Consider the following 14995-nt stretch of genomic DNA (forward strand, 5'->3'; position numbering starts at 1 on the left):
AAGCATTCCTGACTTCTGGACAGGACCAGAACAGCTATATTACAATAACAGCATTTGGATGACACTCTTCTACAAATACTTACATTTGAATCATTTTACACAGGTAGGCAAATGTAGTTTAAAAGAGTTTGGAGTCTTGCCAAAGGGCTCTTATTGGTGTAGTGTGGAGTGAACTGGGGAATCAAACCCTAGTTTGTTATGCGGAGGGCAGTGTTGTTAACGAACACACTTTACCAACCACTACATGGCTGTACCCATTTGACTTACAGTATAATAGCAGAAATTATTTAGGTACTATATAGAACCACTTTTAAGAAGCACATACAGCAGGTTATATATCATGGAGAATAACCATTTAACCAAGAAGACATTTAAGCATTTAGAAGGTTCTTTGAGTTGTTGTGGTTTTATATACAACAATGTCCTTTTTACTTGTGTATCTTAATGTAGCTAAGAGTCTTTTTGTCATGAAATGTTTGCACATTGTGAAAGACAGCAGGTATTTTCTAATCATATCAAAACATTGATATGTGACATACAGACTATATAGTTGTATAACAGACTATATTGCTGTGTATATGATAGCAGCAATATAGTCATCCATCAGAGCACAATCTTCTCATGCAGTATTAGATGCTGAGACAGAAAGACAGATATGAGCTTGTCCTAGGTGTCAAGATAGATCACATCCCTCCATCCTTTCTTTTTCTTTCCAGATCTCTCTTTGTTTTTCTTTATTTCTCTCTCACTGCTGTACTTAATGAATGATTCATAACAGTAGTATAACCTTGAATGCTCCTAGAGTCTACAGCAACACACGGTAGAGTCAGGGTCACAGCATTCATCACTTCGCTATAGGACAGGACACACCCAGCAAGTGCACACACGCACACAGAGACACACACACACACACACACATACACACACACACACATATGTACACACACGCAAGTTTGTATTGCTGTGTTTATAGGGTACTTCCACCGATGTGTCTATTACCGCACCTAAACAATGCTCTGCCTACATCTAACCCAACCATCACCCCTAACCTTAGCAACCAGAAACATTTTACTTTTTTCTAATAACATCATACTTGTCCGTGGAACAAAACAGATGTTATTATAAAAAATGCCCCGATAACATAAAACATATATTCAATATAACAAAATACTCTTGCTGTCCATATTCACAGACACACACACACATTCACATAGAAAGTAATACTCCATGCAAGAACATTACATCTCTGCATAAACTTGAGGGAACACTGACAGGTTCCCTCAAAAGACCCCAACACTAGTAAACACTAGATTTATATACATTCTCCTCATACATACACAGATCTGATTCACACACCTAATAGACATCAGTTATTAAGTGAGGTGGAAATAAATGCCCTCACTAAGAATCAGTCACTTTTAAAATCCAGAGTGCTCTCACACCTGGTGATGACGGTGATAAATGCTCCTGTGGTAACTAAAAATTCTGAGATTTGATACAATGCAGTGGCACCATAATACAATAGGTGTTTCGATAATGCAAAAATAAAGAGTGCTTTAAAATAAGCTTTACGTTTCCATTTTTAGTTTTTTAGTATTTAACAATGTCAAATATCAATACTGTGTTAGCTACAAGCTGATGCACTCTTAAACAGTGTGCTTTTCCTTTTTGTATTTAATTTTAGGGAAAACTGGAGGCCCTATGGCTGACCTCACTTCATGTAGTTTAATTCATTTATTCATTCATTTAATTCAGTCAGTTGAATGTTTTGATCCATGTGTAATGAATTGAGAGGAATTATACAATGCCATTCGCTGTACTGTTACACTTCTAATACTAGGTACACATTTAAACACATGACCAACACCACATTACCACTAAAGCCCAATTCTGATTGGATTAGTGGGGTGTCTTTAATATAAAAGCTACAAGTCTCCTCAGTGATGACACTGCATCCAGAAGAAAGTAAAATGACCACAGGAAGAGTGAATTTAGTACCAGAATGTTTGCATTACACATTCCAGAATCTCAGTATATCTGCCTGGAAACATCTGCCTCAAAAAGACACAGCGGTGTGACTCCGAATTGGAATAAAATGATCAAACGAACTACTTCAGTTCAGAGTTCAGAGAAAAACAGTAACCAAATACTTCTATACTTCACATAGGCTATTATACCATTAGTAGAGCATTCAGTAGTGTAGTATGTGAGATATACTACATTTAGAGCTGGACGATATAGTAGAAATACTATATTGTGATATTTAAAGACATTTTCAAGGTACACGATATTTATCACGATACATGTAATCACAGACTAAATACATCAGTGGCAACAGATTCTTAAAACTACTATTCAGATACTCTCCCACACTAAATACAGTGATTTTTGTTCAACATCTTCTGCACTTCATCAAATTAAACCAGTCTCATTTATGAAATGTGAAGTTGATCAGTGTGATCAGTGTTTTTGAAGCTCTAATAATATCTTCAATATGCTTAGAAAAGCATATTGTGTATCAAAATGTATCACAATACCATAAAATATACACACTAACTACGCAAATTAATACACTATTAGAAGTCCATTCAATATGGACGCAAAAGGCGATAAATCGATTTCACAATATTTAAAGACATTTTTGCAATATGTCTGATATATCATTTGATTATGATATATCCTGATACATGTAATTACTGACTAAATACACATGTAGAAACTACTTTTCAGATACTAAATACAGTATTCAGTATTCGTGAAGCACTAATAATATCCTCCATAAGCTTAGAAAAGCATACTGTGTGTCACGACGACAAAATTTATCACAATACCATAAAACATCATCATATTGCCCAGCCCTAAGTACACTTATGAATACACTACTAGAAAGGCATTCAATAGTATATTATTTACACCATTAGAAGTCCATTCAATACTGCAGTGTGTGAGATATACTACGCTAATGAATACACCATTACAGGTGCATTTATTATGAATGCCCTTCTAATGGTCCTGCACTGTTTTTCACATGCTGTGCAGGCAGCTAATGTAGGGCGGTTTAGATAGCTAGGTTATAGGTTTCACAGCCTATTACTAAACCGACCAGCAGTCCTAAACACTAAACCTACACAGCAAATTTCCCAGTGTTGAATATATAGCTATATATATATATATATTTAAGAAGTAGTTTAAAAAAACACTAAAAAGGGGGGAAAGGGTTGTAGCATTTTATCCAGCACAGTGAAAGTGGTCCATGAGTGTCAGTTTTATCTGAGAAAAGTGAGGTAAGTTATCATTTTAGCTTTTTTATTTTTAGTTTAGTAGATATCTGCCACTGCTAGATACCTTACTCTCTCTCTCACACACACACATACACACACACACCCACATACAGTTTCTCTCTCACACACAAATACACACACACACACACACACAGACATGCAGTACCAGTATTTAGCTCTAGTGCTAGCTAAATTAGCTAAAACTCACCTGTATGGCCTCTGGCACACACACATTCTCCTCAGGCAGCTCAGCCGTTCAAAAAGAGCCCGTTTAAACGCGTCTATATACATCGACACCAAACTAGACTTGACCCCTGAACGGTCAGAAATGAAAAAATACGGTTTGTTACTTTAGAAAATATCTAAATATACACGACAAGTGTCCACCACAAGACACCGGTCATCGGCGGTCTGCTGGAAACGACCGTTGAGAACTTTTAACCGCCATAGAACTGAGCACGAGCTCGCGCTGCGCTGCGTGCGTGTGAGTGGAGAGAGAGAGAGAGAGGGAGAGGGGGAGAGAGAGATAGAGGGGGAGAGAGGGAGAGAGAGAGAGAGAGATGCGCGAGGGACGTTAGCCAGCTGAGCACGAGAGCAGCAGTGATCTGACAGCAGGAAAAAGCGATAGCGGTTTGAACGCTCGAGACTCTTCCACTCTCCGGCACACAGAGACAGAGCGGCAGTGGTGGCGTTGTGGGCAGCGTTACACGTCGAAAAACAAGGCGGAAAGATACAGCTTTGAACACACCAGCCTGCCGTTATTCCGTCAACAGCTTTATCGATTGACTTTCACACTTTCACACTGTCACACTGTCACACTGTCACTCGTCCAGCTCCAGCCTTACCGTAGGTTCCGGCTCCCTCCTCAGCATGGTGTCTGTCCCCGGGGGCGACGGGCCTTATTTAACTCTCCACTTTGACCGGGTTGTCTGTTCTGTGGGAGCGGGACGCTTACATGATCTCACTGGCGCCGGAGAAAGCAGCTCAAATCGGCGAGGTGTTGCTGATAAACTCGGGGAACCGTGTCAGGGACGTCCGGAGGGTCTCACAGCTCCGGTGTAGCCGAGGCATTCTGCGACCCTCCCGGTACAACAACAAAAAAAAACCCAGCTGAGCTCACAGTTGCATGGTGGAATATCCCTCCCAGATACAAAAGAGTAATCAGGATAAAGAAGCGAGACCAGGAGAGACGGGGAGAAGGGGTGGAGGGGAGGGAAAAGAAGTAATAGGGGAAGAACCGCCCCTATAGTGTAAAACCGCGTCAGGTACTTTGGCAGTTTCGTTAAAATTGGTGAGCTGCAAAGGTGAGGTATACGAGGAAAGCAAATGGCTGGAAAGTGAAGGAATAACTTTTAGGAATTGAAGTGGAAGGAGCCTACTTTTCTTTTTAAGGATCGTTTTATAGGATCATCTTATCACGATTAAACCTGCGGTGAGGGCATCCTGCACTCCTGGCTTGAGGGCCAAACCCTTGACCCTCTAGCCTTGGATCAGGATCGGCAGGTTTATGTGTTCCAGAGTCACACGGTATGAATCACTCTGTGAATCATTTTGTTTTCTGTCATTAAAATCGGTGTTGCTTTTGGCCCAAGTCGAAATGAGCATGAATCCCCAGCATCTCATTTTATTCTACACGTTATCCATAAACCTACTCTAATCAGCCTTTCCTCCATTTCTCAGAAAACAGATCACTATTGATCTATTAATCTATTGATTAATAATGACCAATAATGACCTAGACATGCATAGTTCATAAAAGGTGCCCTAGAATACATGAATTCAGATTTTAAAGGCGCACTAGTCAGGATTCACATCTTGCACATTTAGCTTCTTTATAATAAAATGATGAACGTATGAACACTTAGAATTCGGCTCTTTATAATGAGCTGCTGTGAGGACAGTTGAGAGTATTCGCTCTCCAATAGGTTCTTTTAATGAGCTCCCATGAGTTTATCAGTCACCACCTGTGTTAGTAGGTAGCAGGTTAGCTGCAGTTAACTGCAGTCACTCAAACAGTTCTATATGTTATACAGATTTGTACATTATGCAGAGTTTGGAAACATGTTATTTTTAAATAGGGGTTCTTTCAGGTTTTTGCTAAAATAAGAAAGTTTTTAATTACATATTTCACAGTATTAAATTAGTAAGAAAAGACAGAAAATTTTGACTGATGCTCCTTTAAGTTGATTTTGGCTGTCTTGATAGAACGTATGTCAAGTACGTAAATGCCCAGATGCAGTATTACAAGCTCATTTACAAACTTCAGGCTTTTAAAACATCAACATGTCCCGTTACATTCAAAAACGACTTGTTTTTTGTAGCCCTGCTGCTGTCGCAACACTGCGATCAGTAGTACTAAAGTGGCAGTACCTTACACAGTGAATTGCATTCTGGGACGGTATTTATCTCTCTTCTTTGCAGATCCAGGAACACTTCTGGAACATTCCCCAGCAACATCTGCTCTCCTTTAAATTGATTTTTGACATCTACATAGAAGATATGTGACATTTTTTACATGCTCATTTACACTATAATTTAGTACTTTTACAGTGGGCCTTGTTTTTAGCACTGTAACAAAAACATTGCCCATCTTACCATATAGTAGTGCTATCAGAGCGGTTACCCTGGCTAGCTCAATGGCCTTATTGGAATGCTGCTAGGCTAGGGATAGCTTTTAGTCTAGCACAGATACCTGCTCACTTCTTAACAATATTTCTGGCAGTAATATAGCTACATGATCTACACTTGTTTTCCATTTTTGGGCACCTTTAAGTTTACTTGACAGTTTACTAACAGTTTGTCCTTCCTAAAGTCAATGTATAAAAATGTTGAGCCATTTTGGAGCATTTTCATAATTTATCATTAAATAACAACTGCCAAATCCATTGTATTCAAAAAAAGTTACAAAAGATATGATAAGTATAGATATCATTTGCTTGAGTGTTCCTAAATTTAAACATCTAACTTGGTAAAATGTGTAAATATAGCTACTATACTATATTACTACAAAATTAAGCCTTTTAAAACGTCAACATGCACTTTTTGTAGCACTGCTACTGCAGCAACACCACGTTCAGTAGTACTGAAGTGGCAGTACACAGTGGTTTGGCACGGGACATACACAATGTGTTGCATTCTGGGAAATGTTGTTCTGGCACTCTCCTTTACAGCGCCAGGAACGCTGCTGGAATAAAACTACATTTCCCAGCGTCACCTGCGCCAACACCCACACATCAAACATGGCCTCGCCGGAGCGGCAACGAGAAGGCGATGCTAATGCGGTGCCAATAAAAACAGACAGCGGAGAAAGGAAACCAGGCCCAATTTCTTTTGGGTTTAGTAAAACACTACTTAAGATTAAGTCTGAGAAGCCAGTAGAGCGAGATTATGTGGTGGAAGTCGACGGAAAGGAGCTGAAAGGGTAGGTTAATGCTACAAGCTAGCTGGCTAAACTAGCTAGCTAGCTAGCTAGATTACTGTTGCTTACAGTGCCGGTTAGTTAACGTTCATTCAGATTTATTGTACTTATTGTAAAGTTACTTGATGGGTGTGTTTTACAGAATATTTATCTATCTTCTTAGAAGACCAGTGCTTCTCAACCCCATTCATGAAGGACCCCTGTCCTGGTCATTCAGGACCCTCTGCCCGGCACGTTTTGGTGTGTTTACCCTGCTCCTGACATACCTGATGGAGTTAATCAGCTCATTATCAAGCCTATCGTCCTGAGTGAAGGTGGTGTGTTAGTGCAGAAAACCACTAAAATGTGCAGGGCAGGGTGATCTTCAGGACCAGGGTTGGGAACCACTGATTTACACTAAGTGAAGTCTATGTGTAGGTTTTACTGACAGTGCCATTAAATCCTATGTAGTACGACGCCGGTGGAGAAACCATCTGAGTTGATCATCCCGCTTATCCATAAGAACCGCTGGTACAGACAAGATGAAGCAAAACAAAGTGACAAAGGACCCAACAAAGATAACCCTCCATCTGAGAACCAGGACTCTGTGGAGTCTCAGGCTGTCAGAGAGCTTATTGAAGGTGTGTCTATGCACTTGTTAGTTTATTATACTTGATATATATAGATTAAAATTGTAAATGTAATATTAATATGATATTTTTTGTTTGTTTTTTTTTAATTATTATTTTATTATTCATATGGAACCCTATAGAAAATGTGTTCATTTTCTAATCCCTAATGCTAACCCTGTTCAATTACTATAATTTTTAAAATACATGTTAGTGTCACTGTCAGCTTTACAAGATATGTGAAACAACCTAACCCACAGTTTCTGTATTTACTTATTTTCCTTCAGAGTCTCTGAAGCAGCAAGAGAGATGGAAGAATGGCTCTCAGACCGACCCAAACCTTACCATCCCTCTACTCATGCAGAACCAAGTCCCTCAGGGCTTTGAGGATGGCGAACAAATCAAAGTGGACCTCCGACCCGAGTCGGTGAGTCAAGAACAGCACAAAGAAGCAAGGGGGAAAAAGGATTAATCATTTGAGACAGACAGGCGTCCTCATGACTACATGACTTTCATAATTAACATCATTTTTATTGGCCCCAAAATAGAACCCTGTGGAACTCCATAACATATGCTAAACTAAATAGATAGAGTTTGGATAGAGTTTTTCTGTGTTAGGATTTACTACTGAATTACAAACCTAGAATGTAAGCAGTACACAGCTGTACACGTGCCAGTTAATACCAAAATCAGCAAGGCCTTGGCTTAATTTTGTGTCAGCATTTATTCAAAAGCATGTGTGGCTGATTGGGGGCAGAATGATAGGCTGTGCAAATCTTGGGCCAGTGGTTCTCAAAGTACCAGTTCCTAGCCCGTTTTTATTATTTTTTTCCCAACCAGTTTACTTCTGGAAGAATTTTCAGCTGGGGTTGGGTATTTTCCGCTCTGGTGTCAATGCTGCTAGTGTGTATGGTCATTGTTATTGGACCTGTATCTCTCTGTTGGATTCATTTGCATATTGCTGTGTCAGCTAGGGGTAATTCAAGATTGTGTACACATGCAACAGCTCCTTCAAATGCAGCGTGTACTTGGATGTGTGTGTATATGTGCTTATGTGTATGCGCTGGCACGAATGTGTGTGTTCTGAGGGAAAGGGCGTGTCCTAATGAAATGAGTGATGAAGCACTCCTCTCAGCCAGGTCCACAGTGCTAACTCAGCATATCACACTCGATCCCTTCCATCCCCTCTGTACTGCGTCTTGAACCATACACAATCACAGTTGTGTGTTTACCAAGCACTGTGAATAGAGAGACTGCTGCAGTGTTGGCTTTGTACCCTTGTGGTAAAAGTCATTAGTAGGAAACTACACCCTTTCTGTAAGATTATCACCTCTGTTGGAGTCTGAATATTTTGAGCCGATTGGGATTATTGAAGCTGACTGTAGTCAATTCCCACAGACGTAAGTTTTACAATCGTAATACAGCAGCACAAGCAGAATGTGAATGGGGCTCATTGGGTTGAGGCAAATGAAGTGTATACAGGTATATGACATGGTGCTAAAACATATATTTAGAAGGCAGCATAAAATAAGGTCTATTAGCTGTGAGAATATCGTCAGTGTCATGTAAAAACCTTCTGTCTACATTTTTGCTGTTTTTTTATTTGGACATAATTTTACATAAAAGTTTCATGATGAATGGACCAACAGAAGTGCTCCAAAAGTACTTAAAATACAATCTTTTTACTTCTTTTTGGCATCTGTTGAAACAAAAGGTTAAATATATATATATATATATATATATATATATATATATATATATATATATATATGACAAATCACAGATTTAATTAAATATTTCATTAATATAATGGTAAAATAGTGGTGAATAAAAAAAGCATACACAACACAAAGCAGTACAAAATACAGCCAGGAAATATAATACTGTGCAATGTGTGCACATTTCTAGAGTCTGCTTTCCAATCCAATCCAGAAAACATATCCTGTTTTTTGCTTCAGTCCACAGAGGCAGACTATGAGCGTGTGCCGGTGAACGCATACGGAATGGCAATGCTAAAAGGAATGGGCTGGAAAGAAGGAGTAGGAATTGGTCGCACCTTCAAGCAGTACGTTTCTTTCTATTCTCTTTCATTTATATATTTTTTCATGTATATACATGAAATGAATAAATATCTGTTTCTGTTCTGCACTCCTCATCCTCTATTTCTGAGCATCATTGTTGCCATTTTTCAGTGCATTCTATGCCATTTACGTTACATAATTATTCAACCCTTGAATGTCAAACCGTATTGTCCTTGTCATGGTTGAATAATGAGAGTTTGTTATATGGAACTGACAAACAGTGAACCTTAAACAGAAAAGTTTTAAGGAAATTCGTCATAACCATAACAGGGGTGAAGAAAAAGCCAATTCCAAAAAACAGAAAAGGACCTGTTTTTACACCTGGCTTTATTGTTTTTAGTGATCATGTTTGAATTTCACTTGTCTGCATAAAAAGCCAGGTGTAAAAAATAGAAAAAAAATGAACCCAAGATACATTGTAACTATGGGATTGGGATTATGATTAGATCACTCGCACTACATTTGGAAGTGGTCAGAGATGGATCTTCTCCGCATTTAATACAAGTGTAAACAGAACGTGCGCTCTGGATGAGCTGAATGTGTTTTCTGAGGTAATAATTACTGTGGATCTTTAATTCTCTCTCTCTCTCTCTCTCTCTCTCTCTCTCTCACTCTCTTTTGTTGCATTATTTAATATGATCAGTATTACAGAGTATGTTCCCTTGCGATTTCAATAGTCAGTCGCATTTTCTGATAGAGCCATTACGGAATGCAAGAACCTTCTATTGTTCCACCTAGCTGTAGAATTCAGTCTCCTAAGAAGGACAGTTTTGATGAGAAACCTTTGTTTACAGGAAGTAAAATAGCTCTGTCTTTGGTATATGGTTGCATGGAACAGTGTCTGTGTCTCTTCTCAGCTAACATTGGTGACAAGCTTTTTTTTCTAAATGGAATTTATCTCTCTCTGTCTCTCTATCTCTATCAGAGATGTCAAACCTATTGAGCACCAGTTAAGACCTAAAGGCCTGGGTCTAGGGGCTGACCTTTCAGCTGTTAAAGACCTGCAGCCCTCAGGGCCTCGGCGGACCCCTAAGCCTGGAGATGAGAAGGGGAAAGACGATGAGGCGCTGGTTCTAGGACCTGGAGGTTGTGTTCACATCAAGGATGGGGCCCATAAAGACCTCTATGGAAAGGTGAGAATTGGTGTCCATATATCGCACTCAAGTGGTGTGAATAATTTTCAGGCATTTTTGTCCTATTTTTGAGTCTGATTTTCCATTTTAAGCCATGCATGGATCCCATTATACAGTTGGGCAGAGGTTTCATCTTATCAAATCTTTTCAATTCCAGACCAGATTCTTATCCCTGTGTTGTTATTTCAGCAGATGATTGCATGCTGATAGTGTGAACTAGAAATGCAAATTTCGTTTAAGCACTGTCTGTCTAAATACAGCCTAAGGCATTCTGATTCAGATCTTTTTTTCCTCTCTCTCTCTCTCTCTCTCTCAGATAGAAGGGGTGGACCCAGACAATGTCAGAGTTGTGGTGAAACTGGCTATTGGAGGAAAGTCTGTGACAGTCAGCCAGTACCTTATCCGCTTGGTCCCTCAAAAAGAATATGACAAATACAGCAAAGACCTCAGTAAGTATCTGTGGCTTTTTCTGCGTTTTTATCTGTGGCGTCTCTGCTGTATTGAAAGCAACATTTTGTAGCACTTTTATCTTAAAATAGCAACTTCAAAATCATGTTGTTGCTTCCTTGACTGTCATAGGGACAATGGCGTCTGTCATTCTCACTCCAGGCTTGAAATGTTACGAGAACTGTGTAATGCCGCGAGTGAGATTTGTGTTTTACTCTACCCCCTCAGTCAACATGCTTCTCACTTCAGTTGCCAGCTGTGTATCTCTCAGCTGTGATTTGTATTTGACAGTGGGGTAAAAGGGAATTACATTCGCATAATGTGGCTTCAAAGAACAGCAAAAGTTAGAGTGGGGTGCCAAGCATAGAACTGGTTCTGCTACGGCAGATGCCATGATGGGTTTCCAGGAGAGCTGCTGTTTTCACCAAAAACACCACTGCTGCATCTTTTATTTTGTAATCAGAAGCAAGATGGTCTTCAATGTCCATGGCTTCCTCATTGGCTGCTCTGAGAACACTAAATAGATTAATAAGGTGAGACCTGCATCAATCAAATGGATGGTGTCTCTTTGTTAATAAGGCTACATTAGTGCTGGGCGATACTGTGATTAATGAACAATTATATAAGCTCTGTAAGGACTATAAGGACTGTCATGGTAAAGCAGTATTTACAGGGTTACATAGTGCAGTTTAGTAGTGTGCCGGGCCCAGAGTAGCAATGATGTAGGTGCTATTCCCCCTTTTTAGAGATCTGTAAAGAATCACAATGATTTTAAAGGTGTATTTTAAGGTAATTTTGCCTAAATAGTTTTGCTGGGTTACATATCTTCATTCAGAAAACCGAACCACAGAATACACATCTAGAACTGGGTCTGGTAAAGATCAACCACAGTCAATCACACACATTGTGACTGGTATTGCTGAGGGCAGTGTTGCATTGATTAACATTATTTGTTGCCCTCCCTATTCCAGGCCGCCTCAGCAAAGCACACAAGGAGAAGGAGAAGGAGAAAGAGAGAGAACGAGAAAAGGAACGGGAGCGAGAGAAGCAGAGGGGGGATGAGAAGTCTAGATCAAATGGCAGAGATGAGCGGGAAAAAGACCGCCACTCGAATAGAGAGGGGGAGCGAGAGAAGAAGCAAGATCGCCACGAGAAGAAGAGGAAACACCATGAAACAAGTTCAGACAGGTAACATGGCCATCCAGTTTGTTAAAGTAAATTAATGCCATGTGGACAGTGTGTGGTCCACATGGAAATGTCGCTAAAAATAGCTCCTAATTATTCACCCCTCTCACAGTCCCACCTTTCAGGTGTGGTCACTTTTGGTATTTGATCCTGTCCCTGAAGCATCTGTTGTGACTAATTAAACCTGAAAAAGACTGTGATGATTTTATGCCTATCGTGTGGTATTCTGCACTTTAGAGAGAAGACTTCTCCTGCCAAAGTGTCTCGAACTTCCCCTCCTGCTCCTTCCTGGCTCCAGAGAGACCTCCGTGTGCGCTTCATAGATAAAACCTTCAAAGGAGGCAAATATTACAACTCTAAGGTACTATTCTGCTGCTAGTGTTGTATACCTTAGAATAACCTCCTTCTCACTTTGTAATAAAGATGTGTGAGGAACCTTTTAAAGGTCTGAAGGACCTTCACTTCACTTGTTCTTTGCCAGTTTAAATGTTCTTCACACCTGCATGACTCCATCACAAACATGGTTCTTCTATGGAATTGCACAAAAAAAATATTTGAAGCACCTTTGTTTGAGTGCAAGTGCTGTACTAGCATTGGTTAGGTGTTAATGTCTGAACTTGTTTCATCTCTCATACGTGATTCATTCATTAAGCATGGTGGATCAGTTGTTGGAGTGCTGGGATATTATTCACAGAGTTGGGGGTTTGATACCCGGGTACACTAAGCTGCCACTGTAGGACCCTTGAGAAAGGCCCTTAACCCCCTCTGCTCCAGGGGCACTGCAGCATGGCTGACTGCGGAGCTCTGGCCTCAGCTTTCTAAGCTGGAATGTGTAAAGAGAATAATATAAATAAACTGTACAAGTGTAAATGACAAAGTATTATTATATATTAAGACTAGGATAACTTTGTACAGAGCAGTGGAACATAAAATTATTGCCCTTTATTCACCTGTTTCATTCAGATGAGAATTGAGGACGTCCTCAGTCCACACATATGTTCATGTCGTACAGATGAAGGACGAATGCTGGATGGTAAGACATGCGTTTTTGTTAACCATAAACCATTCTTAACCCCTTTTGGGGGAGAATTACTTTTACATGGGGAGGTGAGGTAATGGAATTGTTACCAGAGTTTTTAGTCCCCTTCAAATATGCCATGCGAGTCATTTTTACAGGCTACGCAATCCACTGATTCCACTGCCATTAAAATGATCGCAGGTGACGTGTGTAAATATTTCATCATATCCTGTGTAAAATGAATTGTTCTGTTTTTTTTTTAAGGAAAAAAGAAAATGGAGTAGCTACCCCCATCTCAGTCCCAAACGAATCAGTCATAAACTTTATGGATGTCATGTAGTAAAATAACATTACTCCACCTCCCCATGTAAAACTACTACTGTCCAAACAGGGCTTTAGACAAACTACCTGTTGGAGATGACTCATGTTTGAGCCATGTTTTGCTTTTTCTGTCAGATGTGAAACAGTCCATGCTGGAGACCATTGTGCCCAAAAATGATACAGACTACATTATGGTGGTGCTGGGTGAGCACAGAGGACAGGTATATAGTGAAGCTGTCTTTGCACACTGTATTCTGGTCGTATGTACAGTATATATGTAAATGCAGATGTTTTAAAACTCCCATAGAGATCTAATTATAGTAAATATTGACTAGTAGGTAGTGGGTTTCTGTGTGCATTAACATATTTATGTTGTGGCGGGACAGGTGGGCCGCATTCTGAAGCGAGATAAGGAGAAGTGCCGGGCTATGGTACAGCTGGATCACTATGAGGAGCAGGTCTTCAAAATGGACTATGATGGTATCTGCCATTATGTGGGTGGCAGGCACTGAGAAGCAAAGCACAACCCACAGAACTGTGGGTCAGACCAGTGACCACACAACTCCCTCTTCTTGTTATGCGTAGTCCCCAGCCATGACTACATTAGCTTTTTTTTTTTTTTTACATTAGGTTTATTCCCCATATCTGATTGGACTCTGACTGACTTTACATAGCATTGTCCATCTCTGACTAGCCACAATCTTGGACTGGACATATTTACATATTGGAAAAGAGCTGTTTGGAGCATTCGTCTTCACTGCCAACTGTACATAGCCCTGTTTCCACCTCATCCTGAAAATGACATTGTATATGAATTGTTTGTAGTAGCGTGTTGAGATTTTGTACATATGTGTCTCTTTTTTATAATAAACCTTTATTGAATAAATGAAGGATTATTGGTCATATAGAATAGAAGGGTACATTAAAACAGCTGTATTTTGACTTGTTGGTATACAATATGTTCAACCCTTCCTTTATTAGCCACTTTTTAAAGTTAAGAATCCTTTATAAATACTTAAGCAAAAGCATATCTAGAACTAAGGTGAAGAAACTGAATTCACAAAAATCTTCCTATGAAGAAAAAAAAGCTCTGTTCTTAAATGCAATTATTGGGAATTCTCTACATTCTAATATTCCCTTAAAGCACATGAGAACACATTTTGATATACAAAAAATCCAATAATAATAATAGATGCAAGTCTTCATTATTTTCCTAAGATTTTGAAGAAACTCTTGTTCTTGCTGTTCAGCCATTTGTAACATACAATTATTATTGTATTATCATATTTTTTACAGCTTGTCAAACAAGTATTTTTTTCCCCCCAAATGAACCATTTCCATTATTAAGTCAATGCAGGATACTAAAATACAGAAAGTCACAGAATTAAATCAAACTAATAAATTCTGTTTGGAAAATATAGGAACTTAAGTGACATCAGAAAGATAATTGATGATAATATTCCTTAAGTGGATGGCAGTACTTTTAATAACAATTAGAATTTT

At 39.4% G+C, this 14995-nt stretch overlaps 2 protein-coding genes across 2 annotated transcripts in view; one reads left to right on the forward strand and one right to left on the reverse strand.

Annotated features, from left to right (window-relative positions):
* The window catches only part of magixb (MAGI family member, X-linked b), a 74458-nt gene extending 70156 nt beyond the window's left edge, over positions 1–4302 (reverse strand). Inside the window, exon 1 of the mRNA XM_072682341.1 lies at positions 4127–4302. The gene's annotated coding sequence lies outside the window, so the exon portion shown is untranslated. The remainder of the gene's footprint in view (positions 1–4126) is intronic.
* A 2218-nt stretch (positions 4303–6520) lies between these two features.
* gpkow (G patch domain and KOW motifs) lies at positions 6521–14378 on the forward strand. Its single transcript, XM_072682343.1, has 11 exons — positions 6521–6702; positions 7150–7319; positions 7595–7734; positions 9266–9372; positions 10314–10521; positions 10838–10970; positions 11940–12156; positions 12391–12514; positions 13117–13186; positions 13628–13713; positions 13879–14378. The coding sequence occupies exons 1-11, from the start codon at positions 6521–6523 to the stop codon at positions 14002–14004; spliced, it is 1563 nt and encodes a 520-aa protein (XP_072538444.1). The 3' UTR covers positions 14005–14378.
* Positions 14379–14995: the final 617 nt, after the last annotated feature.

The sequence above is a fragment of the Salminus brasiliensis genome, chromosome 6 (genome assembly GCF_030463535.1).
Source record: "Salminus brasiliensis chromosome 6, fSalBra1.hap2, whole genome shotgun sequence".
NCBI lineage: Eukaryota > Metazoa > Chordata > Actinopteri > Characiformes > Bryconidae > Salminus > Salminus brasiliensis.

Coding starts and splice junctions, on each gene's coding strand:
- gpkow (XM_072682343.1), top strand. CDS start 6,521: ATGGCCTCGCCGGAGCGGCAACGAGAAGGCGATGCTAATGCGGTGCCA. Junction 6,703..7,149: donor GACGGAAAGGAGCTGAAAGG/GTAGGTTAATGC, acceptor AATCCTATGTAG/TACGACGCCGGTGGAGAAAC. Junction 7,735..9,265: donor TGGACCTCCGACCCGAGTCG/GTGAGTCAAGAA, acceptor TTTTTGCTTCAG/TCCACAGAGGCAGACTATGA.